This window comes from Micromesistius poutassou (genome assembly GCF_964030765.1).
Source record: "Micromesistius poutassou genome assembly, contig: SCAFFOLD_5940, whole genome shotgun sequence".
Taxonomy (NCBI): domain Eukaryota; kingdom Metazoa; phylum Chordata; class Actinopteri; order Gadiformes; family Gadidae; genus Micromesistius; species Micromesistius poutassou.
In genome coordinates, this window is record NW_028176963.1 from 1 (window position 1) to 13,458 (window position 13,458).

General features: G+C 45.5%; 2 protein-coding genes across 5 annotated transcripts; both read right to left on the minus strand.

Moving 5' to 3' along the window:
- Window positions 1–618: 618 nt before the first annotated feature.
- On the minus strand, window positions 619–8,933 carry LOC311377433 (NLR family CARD domain-containing protein 3-like). Its single transcript, XM_084491326.1, has 6 exons — window positions 7,478–8,933; window positions 6,849–7,022; window positions 6,140–6,313; window positions 4,162–4,335; window positions 3,939–3,982; window positions 619–1,254 (listed from the first exon to the last, which is right to left on the minus strand). The coding sequence occupies exons 1-6, from the start codon at window positions 8,596–8,598 to the stop codon at window positions 704–706; spliced, it is 2,238 nt and encodes a 745-aa protein (XP_084347452.1). The 5' UTR covers window positions 8,599–8,933; the 3' UTR covers window positions 619–703.
- Window positions 8,933–13,458, minus strand: LOC311377435 (uncharacterized protein). 4 transcript variants are annotated; one of them, XM_084491330.1, is made up of 6 exons: window positions 13,405–13,458; window positions 10,508–10,604; window positions 10,279–10,395; window positions 9,675–9,791; window positions 9,468–9,537; window positions 8,933–9,282 (listed from the first exon to the last, which is right to left on the minus strand). In XM_084491330.1, exons 2-6 carry the CDS (start codon window positions 10,588–10,590, stop codon window positions 9,001–9,003), a joined length of 669 nt encoding a protein of 222 aa, XP_084347456.1. In that variant the 5' UTR covers window positions 10,591–10,604; window positions 13,405–13,458; the 3' UTR covers window positions 8,933–9,000. The 4 variants fall into 4 exon arrangements, with proteins under 4 accessions (XP_084347456.1, XP_084347454.1, XP_084347453.1 ...); XM_084491328.1 differs by lacking the exon at window positions 13,405–13,458 and adding an exon at window positions 12,015–12,104 and having other exon boundaries at window positions 9,675–9,788; XM_084491327.1 differs by lacking the exon at window positions 13,405–13,458 and adding an exon at window positions 12,015–12,104.

Here is a 13,458-nt window from a genome sequence, read left to right on the forward strand (position 1 = left end):
ATCTTAAAAGTCTCTTCCTTTCATGGTTTACCAGCATCAACTTTTAGGAAGCCCCATAAAAAGGAGGGGGAGAGGGAGACAGGGGGGGGAGGGGGAGAGGGAGACGAGGGGGGGGGGGGGAGGGGGAGGAGGGAGAGAGGGAGACGAGGGGGAGGAGGGAGAGAGGGAGACGAGGGGGGGGGGGAGGGGGAGACGAGGGGGGGGGGGGGGGGGGCGGTAGGAGGTTTTTCCTGTTCCACAACATTCTGTACGTCACGTTTGAAGTACGGGACGAAGGGACGGCTAATCATTTCATCTGTCTTCGATGTTCATCAGCCGATCAGTTTTACGGGATGGAGAATACCAGCCTGAGACGATAAACGTTACGTGGACCACAACCCCCCCCACCCCCACCCACCCCCGCCAACAACTCCGCCCGCGCGCATCCCGGACGAAAACAACTTACCACGCCTGGTGTGTGTGTGTGTGTGTGTGTGTGTACGTGGGTGTGTGTGTGTGTATATGTGTGTGTCCGTCCGCCCTTTTTTTTTTCTACAACCGACACAGAGACGCTGAGTCATCAGCCTGAGCCGATAAACATTACGTGGACCCCCCCCCCCCCCCGCACCAACAACTCCGCACCCCCCTGCTCGCCCGCACGACGACGGACACACACACAGTGCGTCGTCGTCCGGGGGTCCGGGGGTGACCGCTTTTTATTTTTCTACAGCCGACACAGAGACACTGAGGTTCCCTCCCATACCCTAAACCCAGGGAGGAGGTCCTCCTGGGTGAAGGTGGACCTGAAGGTGTGGATGTGTGTCAGTGTGTCTGAGGACCCTCCTACACCTCGGGACACTCTGTAGAAGGACAGAGTGCCAGCAGGCCGGTCCAGATACACTCCTACTCTGGTAGAGCCAGCGGGGGGGAGACGTATGTCTGTCTCTATACCGTTGTACAGGGCAGAGTAACCACCATCATGACAACCAAGACTCCAGGACTTGTTGTTCCCTCCAAGCCCGCTGTCATCACCCCATCCTCTCCTTGTGATTCCTCTGTATGTCACTCCTATATAAACCCATTCTTTCCTCTCTACCTCCCAGTAACAGCGGCCAGTCAGAGCCTCTCTACACAACACCTGGGACCAGAAGTCAAATCTCTCTGGGTGATCCGGATACGACTGGTCCTCTCTAACCTGCGTCACCTTTCTGTTGTCCTCAGACAGAGAGAGGTGTCTGTTGGCTGTGTTTGGGTCCAGTGTGAGTTCACAGGCATCTGACGGGAGAACAAGACATGATATTATTCATAATTCCCGAGATATTCCAGGTTATTCGCCCAAAATCCCCCCATTCGTTTGCATTGGAAAATTCAAAAAACGCTGATTCATGCTTCATCCTCTTCAACCACTTAAGACTTCATAACTTGGTCAAAATGACCATCATTACCGTTTACCATCGTTCAAACAATTAAACAAATCTACACATTTGTATCTTCAATAATATGTCAACAGAATTTCGATATCATTCATACTTTTTTCAGAATCACAGTTTTAGTTTCATTCCGGATTCGTTTTCAGTTGGTCTCGCTCTAGCCTTCTGACTCAGCTGTTGCTCGTTGAGCAATCAGTGGACTGTCGTACTGTCGTAAAACCCGTGTGTGTTCTCGATGCGTTCTCGATGAGGCCGTTCCACCGAGGATGCGTCGGAGGTGACTCGTGTGGACTTGGGACCGTTAAATATCCCAGGATGCATTTCGCATTCCCATGTTTTAAAATATTAGTATGTAAGCTATAATAATAGGCTATATATAGGAACATTTTACATATATAACAAAAATGTAGGCCTATTCATTCAAAATATTGACATACTATTTTAAAATTGAAGAGGCTGGGATTTTATATATATTGTATACGTCGCTGATAGAGGAAACCCATCGCAACGGCAACGAAAATCCCAGTCGGATCCATCCGATCGTGTGTGTGTGTGTGTTTTTCTATTCTAATCTGTGTAATTTCTCATTCATTATTATTATTATTCGTTATAATAGCCTAATCTCCAACTACATAGGCAGTTAGGCACGCGCATCTGTACCCTACATATAAAAAGTTGTGTGTATATTGTTGTGTGGGCTGTGATTGGTTTTGACGCGCGACAAATCATAAGCTGTCGCTATGCAGTTATGTCAGGCGAATTTTGTCGCGCAACATCTTTTGCCCGCCAACGGTGCTTTATGCCAATTCATTCTCATCAACCATGGCCAAGATAACCACCATTGCATGTCTTTACCTGTTGTGGAAGAGGGAGAGACGTCGGAATGTCCGTCGTTTATGGGTTAGGGTTGTGTGTGTGTGTGTGTGTGGGGAGGCGCACACAGCTTTGTGCCTTGATATTATATATATTGTATATATTATATAGATATTTATATATTATATTATATAATATCATATTATATATAGAGCTCCAGGAGTCGCAAACGGAAACAATCACTTTCTCCTCCAAGCTGCGGTTCACTGCGGAGTGCAGGGAACGGTTGGCCCGGCTGGTTGAACGCTGATTGGCTGTTTTTACGTTACTTCACCCACGTTACTTCACCCAGGGAGTGAACATGAATTTGCCGGGACAAATTTCGCCGATTCGCGTCTCTACGTTGACTTTGTATGGAATCGTGTCGCGCCGTTGCGTTTGGTGTGAACACACAGTTACGTCCTCGCGGACCCTCCTTGCGTCCACCACAAGGGCCTGACGTGCGCCTCCCAAAAAATGTCACCTTCCGTCGAGGCGACGCAGCAGCAAGGGCTGTGATTGGTCCGCTCACTAAAACCTGACGCAGAACCATAAAGGTTCACGACTGCGTCGAAGCGTCTGCGTGGTCGTTGCGTTGCGTGAACGTGGAACCATAATCAGCCCTTAACTGTTGGACCAGAGAACTGGTAGGTGTGTAAACACACACACACACGTATATCTTAGTGCTGTCAATTGATCGCACAATTTGCTGTGATTAATCACGATCAATTGCTTTTTTTTCTCTTAAAGGGACACTGTAGCATTTTAAGAAATGTATTAGCTCTTCCCAGGTTTAAAGAGCTAATGAAGGATTACGATTTTTCAAAAGGACTCTGAAGTTGCCTGCTTCCTTATCAACAGGTAAGTCAATGTGTCTAAAGTCTAAATTACAAGCCTTTCTCATTGCTTGGTTGTGTAATTCATTACATAGGCAGCATAACAGTAGAACATGTATAGTTAACAGCCTCATTGGTGGATAGCAGCATGGTTAATGGTAAATGAACTGCATTTATACAGCGCATTTCTTGTAACCAGTGGCCACCCAAAGCGCTTTACAATATTGCCTGACATTCACCCATTCATACACACATTCACACACCGACGGCGGCGTCAGCCACGCAAGGCGACAGCCAGCTGGTCGGGAGCAGTTAGGGTGAGGCGTCTCGCTCAGGGACACCTCGACACTCAGCGAGGAGGAGGAGCCGGGGATCCAACCAGCAACCTTATGGTTACCAGCCAACCCACTCTACCCCCTGAGCTAATGCCGGCCTGTTCATTGGCCGATCAGTTTTACCTCGACGCCTCGACGCCCCCCCCCCCCCCCCACCAACAACTCCGCCCGCGCGCATCCCCGGACGAAAACAACTTCCCGTGCCTGGTGTGTGTCTGTCTGTCTGTCTGTCTGTGTCTGTGTGTGTGTGTGTGTGTGTGTGTGTGTTGTGGCAACCTTGTGATAAAACATATAATACATCAAAATGTTCGGCATGATGAGCTTATTACACACACGTAACCTTCCAAGATATTCAACTTTTGAATTTCCCAAAACACACACATTGCACCAGCCTTCAAAGGGACACCTTTGTAAACAACAGACTGAACGATCTGAGCTCACATACAGGCTGGAGATAAATTGATGAACCATAGTGTTGTGATGAATCAAACTAAACAAACACTTACGTCTCTGAACTGGATTCAGCCTCCACACTTCACCGTGCTCCACACTGGGGGGGTAAACAAAGTGAGAGCAGCATGTTGAAACATTCACCTTCATCATCTGCTGTCTCATCACTCTCTACACAACATGAGTTACAGCTGCCTTTTCAAAGCGCTTCATCTAGCAGCGGCTTGAACCCTTGTAGGAGACTTTGTCCCCGAGTGGAGAGCTGTCCTCTCTCCATACCTGAGAGTGTCCAGTCTCCAGTGTGGATCCTCCAGTCCAGCAGAGAGCAGCGCAGCTCCAGAGTCTCCTGGGTGATTGTAGCTCAGGTCCAGCTCTCTCAGATGGGAGGGGTTGGAGCTCAGAGCTGAGGCCAGAGAAGCACAGCCTTCCTGTGTGACCAGGCAGCCAGACAACCTGTGTACACACACACACACACACACCATTTATTCTATCTAGCAGTTTGTACCAAATTAAACACATTTAGAAAGTGTATTCATTCCATATGGAGGACAATGAGATATTGTTCTGTTAGAGTCAGGAGAAGTCCTCTCACTGATGCATCATTTCCGGGTCAGGTGTTTGCCCGTGCAGGTAATGCTCCGCGCCCCTGCTGCGGCTACTGCTTCGTTTCATTTATCACTGTGTCCTCATGCTTAAAGCCGGTGTGTTTTCACTGCAGAGCAGCGACTGCATGCTCCGTGCTCTGTTTAGTCGCTGGTTCTCTCGAGCGGTAAGTGTCCTCTCTCTCTGTGTTACACCGAATGCTATCCTGTAGCTAATGCTAGTGTGGTCACAGGTAGATGTCCCCTGCCGTGTGTCTCTCTCCCTCCCTCCCTCTCCCTGTGCAGGTTTGACTTTGAAAACGGGTATGCTACCTTAAATCTAACCTCCAAAAGCCTTGATAAATGTAGCTTAGCCATACAAATTTTATGTTTATTGACAGGGAACGCTCATCAGCTGGCCGAAATCTATAGATTTATCTGATTTATCTGGCTCCGCCACCAGCTGATTGGGGCCGCTGCTGCTTTGTACACAGCTTTTGTCTATAGCTTTGTCTACAGCTTTGTCTGCTGTTTGTCTCTGCTGCTAATCACACCGTTTGTCTCTGCTGCTATATACAACGTTGTCCCTTGCTTTGTCTCCGGCAGCCACTTATTCCTTGCTGCTCTGTGCTGCTTGGTGGTGCTGCTGTTGCTGGCTTTTGGCTACAGCCGGCTTGCATGGTGGACTGCCAACACCACACCTTTAACCTGTTTATCCCTTTAATTTTAATTCTTTAATTTTGAGGAGTTAATCCCTTAATTTTGTTTTGTTTTCTGTACTTTATTATTTTGATTAAGTAAATTGTTTTGTTAAGTTTATTTTGTGAACTATTTCCTGCTTTATGTTGTATATTGCTTCATACATTTTGGGTTAATTATTTCCGTTGTAACTTCCTTTTTGTTTCCTTCTCAGTGGCTGCAGGCTGGTGGTGGTGCTGGTGACATGGGTGGTGGTGTCCCTCATTCTTGTGTGCTGTGCTTCCTTGGATTTGGTGATACCAGTGTGTGACTGCCACGTGTGTCTGGGTGAACCCTTTCCCTTTAATTTATTCCTGTTGAGTCCCCTTCCCCTTCACCTGCTCTTTCCCCACCAGTAGGCCTCAGCCCCTGATTAGGCTCCTTGTTTATTAGTTGGGATGAATGCTAATTTTTGTGATTAATATATATATATTTTATTAAACAGTATTTTTTTAAACTGGGAACCACGTGTCGAGTGGAACGAACCTGTGTTTTTGATCAATGTCAAATAATATATAATAATTCCCAAGGTGGCGTTGTCAAGCAACCTAAGATTCACATTGAGAGCCTCCACACCGCCACATTAATAAAGGACATCTTTACTGTTCAATATGTTTCACTTTACCACGGCCAGTGATGTTTTAGTGGTGAGGGGTGCATTATATTCAGATCACAGCACGGCTAAAGCCTCATCACCATGTCTACACTAATGACAACTCCTCAGCTCTCATCAGCTGACCAGAGTTACATAACGTATAACATACATAACATACTAGCAGTTAACAGGTCAACAACCCCTAACCCTCACATCAGCTGGCCAGAGGTACATCACGTATAACATACATATCAATATTGATAACAGTCCACCTAGTCGTGGATCATCCCTTACATATTAAACAACCCCAAGACGTAGTTTGAAGAAGAGGCTGATAACTGACCTGAGAGTTTCCAGTGTACAGTGTGGACTCCCCAGTCCAGCAGAGAGCAGCTTCACTCCTGAATCCTGCAGATCATTGGTACTCAGGTCCAGCTCTCTCAGACTAGAGGAGTTGGAGCTGAGAACTGAGGCCAGAGAAGCACAGCCTTCCTGTGTGATCAGGCAGCCAGACAACCTACACACACACACACACACACACACACACACACACACACACACACACACACACACACACACACACACACACACACACACACACACACACCATTTACTCTTTCTGGTTGAGAGCAGTTCGTACTAAAGTAACCACATTTATTAAGTGTATTCATCATTCCATTTGGAGGACAAGTTAAAGCTTTATTGATACTTTATGGAGACAAAGCTTTGTCACCCTGTCTGAGAACAGGAAGTGGAAGTGGGGAGATGACATCATCACAGACAGTAGAACTTCCTTCACATGAATGCGAAACAGGATCTTAAACAAATGCTCCTTTCTCAATAGCTACAACTCAATGAGATATTGTTCGGTTATAGTCAGGAGAACTCTGCTGTGTTTGGTACGCTAAGACTGTTTCTTCACATGTTCTAACATTGTGTAGAACCAGGGAGTGTTTTGTCAGCAGGGAAAAGAGCAACAGAAATGCATCAGGCAGGAGCAGCAATTACTGGAAGCTAGAATAACCAGTTTGAAGAAGAGGCTGATAACTGACCTGAGAGTTTCCAGTGTACAGTGTGGACTCCCCAGTCCAGCAGAGAGCAGCTTCACTCCTGAATCCTTCAGATCATTGGTACTCAGGTCCAGCTCTTTCAGACTAGAGGAGTTGGAGCTGAGAACTGAGGCCAGAGCTTTACAGCATCTCTTTGACAGATTACAGCCATTCAGCCTTGGCCAAAAGTAAACAGAACATGTTAGGAACTGTGATTAAAATAACATCTTTAACTTATTGCATAATGAAGGAATGTTATTAGTTGAAAACATATTTCATCAATCATTAGATGTTTAAATGTTTATTACGTTTCAGGTGTAACATTTTAAATATTTTTTATTTGTGTTTGAAAATGTTTTTGTAAATGAACTGTACTACTTCTATAATGTTATTGTTAATATGCTCTTATGTGTACTGTTATACATTATACTTTAATAGTACACCTACAGAGATGTTTTGTATATTATTATAACTTTTATATTATTCTAGTATGTTTATTATGTTGTGAGTAGAATACTAATGCATGTTGTTATGAACCTACAGATATCTTTTGCATATTATTTGAACCTTATATTCCAGTTTTATGTATATTGTGTTGTGTGTATTGTTATACATGTTATAAGTGAACCTACAGAGATGTTTTGGAGGCTTTGACCACTGGCAGCAGCCTCAGAAGACCCTCCTCTGAAGCAGAGTATTTCTTCAGGTCAAACACTTCCAGCTCCTCTTCTGATGTCAGTAGGATGAAGACCAGAGCTGACCACTGAGCAGGGGAGAGAGATTCTCTGGAGAGACTTCCTGATGTGAGGTACTTTTGGATCTCCTCCAGTAGAGAACGGTCGTTCAGCTCATTCAAACAGTGGAGCAGGTTGATGCTTCTCTCTGGAGAGAGATCTCCATTTAACTTCTTCTTGATGTAGGACACTGTTTCCTCATGTGTGCATGAGGGGTCTTTCCCTTCCTGTCCACTTCCTGTCTTTCCCAGCAGACCTTGTAGAAGATTCTGATTGGTCTCCAGAGAGAGGCCCAGGAGGAAACGGAGGAACAAGTCCAGGTGTCCGTTCTTACTTTGTAAGGCCTTGTCCACAGCACTCTGGTAAAGTTTGAGCTTTCTTTTTGTTGTTTCTTTGTTTCTCACAAGAATAGACCAGAGCGATTGCAGTTGTCCTAAAAGCAGATTGACACCAGTCTCGATAAAGGACAGAAAGACATAAAGGGCAGCCAGAAACTCCTGGATGCTCAGATGGACAAAGGAGAAGACCTTGTCCTGGTACAGCCCACACTCCTCTTTAAAGATCTGGGTGAACACTCCTGAGTACACTGAGGCTGCTCTGATATCGATGTCACACTCTGCCAGGTCGGCCTCGTAGAAGATCAGGTTGCCTTTTGCCAGCTGGTTAAAAGCCAGTTTTCCCAGAGAAACAATGATCTCCCTGCTCTCTGAACTCCAGTGTGGATCCGTTTCAGCTCTCCCATGGTACTTCCTGTCCCTCTGTATGGACTGAAGCCTCAGAAAGTAGATGTACATCTGAGTCACGGTCTTGGGCTTCTCTTCTATCTGAGATTTTTTGAAGATGTCCTCCAGAACTGTAGCAGTGATCCAACAGAAGATTGGGATGTGACACATGATGTGGAGGCTTCGTGATTTCTTCACGTGGGAGATGATTGTGTTGGCCAGCGTCTCCTCTTTGAATCTCTTCCTGAAGTACTCCTCCTTCTGTGGGTCGGTGAACCCTCTCACCTCTGTAACCATGTTAACACACTCAGCAGGGATCTGATTGGCTGCCGCAGGGCGTGTGGTTATCCAGATGCGAGCGGAGGGAAGCAGGTTGCCCCTGATGAGGTTTGTCAGCAGCACGTCCACTGAGGTCGGCTTTGTGACATCAGTCCAGGTCTGGTTGTTCTGGAAGTCCAGAGGGGGTCGACACTCATCTAGACCATCCAAGATGAAGACAACTTGGAACCGGTCAAATTTTAAGATTCTTGCTTCTTTGGTCTCAATAAAGAAGAGATGAAGAAGTTCCACCAAGCTAAACTCTTTCCCTTTCAGTGAATTCAGCTCTGGCAACCAAATGGCAACCTGGAAATTCTACTAGATACAACCTGGAATATTGCCCCCCATTCCCTTTCACACATGACTTCATGCAGGAAATGTTCAGGAACATTTAGAACAGCAAGAATGCATTTGTGATATTGTGAATCTCTTACCGCCCCTCAGTGTGTCGGCCAGTTCCTCCTGGTTCATCTCCATCAGGCAGAGCTTTGTGATGTCTACCACTCCCTCTATGGCGCGCCTCCTCTGCTCCTTCTTCTTACCATCCACCTCCTCCTCCTCCTCCCTCTGACTCTCTGAGCATTGTGGGTAATCTGGGAAGAGATCCCTCCAGAGCTTTTTCAGCTCCTTGTCTAGAAAAGCGTGTGCGTTCTCCTCAGCCCTCTGGAACAGAACAAACATCAAGGAGAACTTTACTCTGAACTAACTGAGGACATCAGAAGCATCAGTCCTGGATTCACGTCCCGCTGGTCTAAAGAGGGAAGCCTGGAGACTATGAGCACCACAAGAGATGCTTTCTAATGTTCATGTAGAGTTTAAGTCAAACGTCTTGGTGGACATTTACACACCTTGATCAGCTCTGTTTGATGCTGCTGTACAGACTGACCACTGGTAACCTTTGACCTCTGGTGGGGTTGTCTGTGGAGAGAAGACACACACACATACACAAAAACACACTTTAGATCTATTTTATTTTTCCTAACTTGTAAACATCAGTATTGTAGAGTCTAATAACAACCAATGGTCTGTTTTCATTGTCTGATTGAATCTCCTACCTCTTCTTTCTGGAGGGGCGTCCATCTTTAATGTCAGGAGGATGACCCATAGATTTGTCACTCTTCATAGAGACACAGCTGGGTCCAGGGGAGTCTGCTCTCTGCTGCTGGACTCTTCTAGAAAAACAAGACCATGTCAACCACATCACTAAAACAGCCTTATCCCTCCTCTCATTATCACCATGTTAACCACATCACTAAAACTTCCTTATCACTCCTCTCATTACCACCATGTCAACCACATCACTAAAGAGAGAGAGAGAGAGAGTTTATATTTATACTGTGCAAGTATCCTGTGTAATTGTATTTATTTAGTTATTATTCTACGTTGTATCTTCATTTAATTTTTACATTTATTTTGTTTTTTTATTCATCCCTTAATCTCTCTTTCGCTGTACTTTTGACTCTTGAGCTGCAATATGTTTTATTGGTAAATGGTGTGTGTGTGTGTGTGTGTGTGTGTGTGTGTGTGTGTGTGTGTGTAAGGAGTACAGGTAAACTGTAATCCTCTTCAGTTAGTTCATGATTGATTGTGAGAGAGAGTATCAGTAGAGTCCGATAACAACCGACTGGTCTGTTGTCATGGTCTGTTTGAAACTCCTACCTCTCCTCTCTGGAGGGGCGTCCATCTTTAAAGACAGGAGGCTGACCCATAGACCAGTCACTCTTCATGGAGACACAGCTGGGTCCAGGGGAGTCTGCTCTCTCCTGCTGCTCTGGGCTTCAACACAACACACACACAGCTGTTACTCAGACTAATGATGGAGTCATGATATATCACCGCTGAGCTCTGAGATGGACAACAGTCACAGACAGAGAGATCCTCTTCTTACCTCTTAGCTTTGCTCTGGCGGCCATGTTCCCCAGACAGAGTGGTCTTAGAGGTAGGACCCCCCTCCTCTCTCTCCTCATCCATAGCAGACTGGAGACCTGGACACAAACACAACTCACTGATCACTTGATCTGCCTTTAGATGTTGTCTAAAGAGAAATAGATGAAATGTCTGAAGAGTCCATCATTCTAACTCTCTCTTTCTACTGGTTGAATCTCTCTCTCTCTCTCTCTCTCTCTCTCTCTCTCTCTCTCTCTCTCTCTCTTACACACTCACGCTTCACTCTGTTTCTATTGGTTGAAGGCCACGCCTTGGAAGAGAAGACTCATTTAACACACAAGGTTTTTGATGACACTAGCCTTCCTCCCTCTCTCTCCCCTCTCCCTCCCTATCTCTAGTTCTCTCTCTAGTTCTCTCTCTCTCTCCCTCCCTCTCTCTTCTCCCTGTCTCTAGTTCTCTCTCCCCCCTCCCTCTCTCTAGTTCTCTCTCTCCCTTCTCCCCCCTCTCCTCTAGTTCTCTCTCCTCCCTCCCTCTCTCTAGTTCTCTCTCCCTCCCTCCCTCTCTAGTTCTCTCTCCCTCCTCCCTCCCTCTCTCTCTCCCTCCCTCCCTCCCTCCCTCCCTCTCTCCCCTGTCCATATCTGACATGTTTCATATCACAGCCTCGCTGGTTTTGGATTGTCTATGCAGAGGAATGTACCGGCCTTCAATGACTGAACCTCGATGTCCTCGTGGCCGGACGCCACGACAGTTCAAGAGGGAGGTCGCTTCCCCAAGTTCACACTTTAATGGCCTCTCTTATCTCCATGTGTGGGGATGGTAATAAAATAAATACATTTGTCAGGTTGAGATAAGAGTATCATTACCACTTCTTCTCTCTGTCTGTCTCTCTGGCTGTCTGTCTCTCTCTGTCTGTGTAGTGTGTGTGTCTCTCTCTCTCTCTCTCTCCTCTCCTCTGTCTGTGTCTCTCTCTCTCTCACACACACGCACACACACACACACACACACGCTTCACGCTCTGTTTCTACTGGTTGAAGCCCGGCGCCTTGGAAGTGACTCATTTAACACTTAGGTTTTTTAACTTGTGATTTAATATAAGATCAGTCAAAGACTTCTGTCTCGTCCTTCTCTTCACTTTAGATCACATTGACACAAATTAATCACCTGAATGGTAAACGTAAAGTTGAATTCACCACACGGCTCAGAAAAGACAATATATTGAAACATTAACGTTGTTTTCTCTATAGTAAGATTGATAAGCGTTACACAGACACATTGCACAATACGACATCATTATAATAAACCAGTAAACTAAAGATAATATAAACTGCAGTAAACTGTCCTACCTTATCTATTCCGTGATGAAAATGTGTTCTGCCCCCATACAGTATAAAGTTATAAAAGTATAAATGAAAGAGAAGAAAAGTAGGATAAAGTGTTCCTTAAACTAGTAAATCAAGGAAAAGGATTCAGAGTGGATTCAGAGAGAGATTGAGTTAACAGCTGCTCACTGAGAAGACAGGAGGTCAAATGAGAGGAAGACTTTAACATGGTGATACAGCTATATGACGGCGGGCCAGACAGCCAATCACAGCCTCCAATAGCTCACAGAACTGCCTCCTCTCTCAGGCCACTGGAGTCACGTGTTTTCAGGGAAAGCCAAGGTTCATAACACACACACACACACACACACACACACACACACACACACACACACACACACACAGCTTGTCAAGAGGAAACCCCACCAACCACCACCGCCTGCACAGCGTCTGCTGTTTGTCATTGTTGTAGTTTCTCTCTCTCTCTGTCTGTCAGTCTGTCTGTCCTGTCTGTCACTGTCTCTCTTCCTCTCTCTCTATCTGTCGTCTGTCTGTCACTGTCTCTCTTCCTCTCTCTCTGTCTGTCTGTTTGTCTCTCTCTCTCAGTCTCTCTCTGTCCTCTCTCTCTGTCTCTCTGTCTCTCTCTTCTGTCTCTCTCCGTCTCTCTGTCTTTCTCTCTGTCTCTGTCTGTCTGTCTGTCTGTCTGTCTGTCTGTCTGTCACTGTCTCTCTCTCTCTCTGTCTGTCTGTCTGTCTGTCTGTCTGTCTCTCTCTCTCTTCTGTCTGTCTGTCTCTGTCTCTCTCTCTCTCTCTGTGTGTGTGTGTGTGTGTTGTCTCTCTCTCCTCTGTGTGTGTCTGTGTGTGTGTGTCTCTGTCTCTCTCTCTGTCTGTGTGTGTGTGTCTCTGTCTCTCTCTCTCTCTCTGTTCTGTGTGTGTGTGTGTGTGTGTGTGTGTCTCTCTCTCTCTCTCTCTCTCTCTCTCTCTCCTCTCTCTCTCTCCCTCTCTCTCGTTGTCTCTCTCTATCTTTGTTTGTGTGTGTTGTGTCACACACACACGCTTACACCTCTGTTTCTACTGGTTGAAGCCCGCGCCCTTGGAAGTGACTCATTTAACACATTAAGGTTTTTTAACTTGTGATTAAATATAAGATCAGTCAAAGGACTTCTGTCTCATCCTTACTCTCTCACTTAGATCACATTGACACCATTAATCACCTAATGTAAACAGTAAAGTTTAATTCACCACACTGGCTCAGAAAAGAACAATATATTGAAACACTAACGTTGTTTTCTCTATATAAGATTGATAAGCGTTACACAGACACATTGCACAATATTACATCATAATAATAATAAACCAATAAACTTAAGATATATAAACTGTGGTAAACTGTAACATACCCTATCTTCTCTGTGATGTGTTCAGCCCTATACAGTATAAAGTTATAAAAGTATAAAATAAAGTTATAAAAGTATAAATGAAAGAGAAGAAAAGGAGGATAAAGTGTTCCTAAAAGAAGTAAATCAAGGAAAAGGGATTCAGAGTGGATTCAGAGAGAGATTGAGTTCACAGCTGCTCACTGAGAAGACAGGAGGTCAAATGAGGAGGAAGACTTTAACATGACGATACAGCAG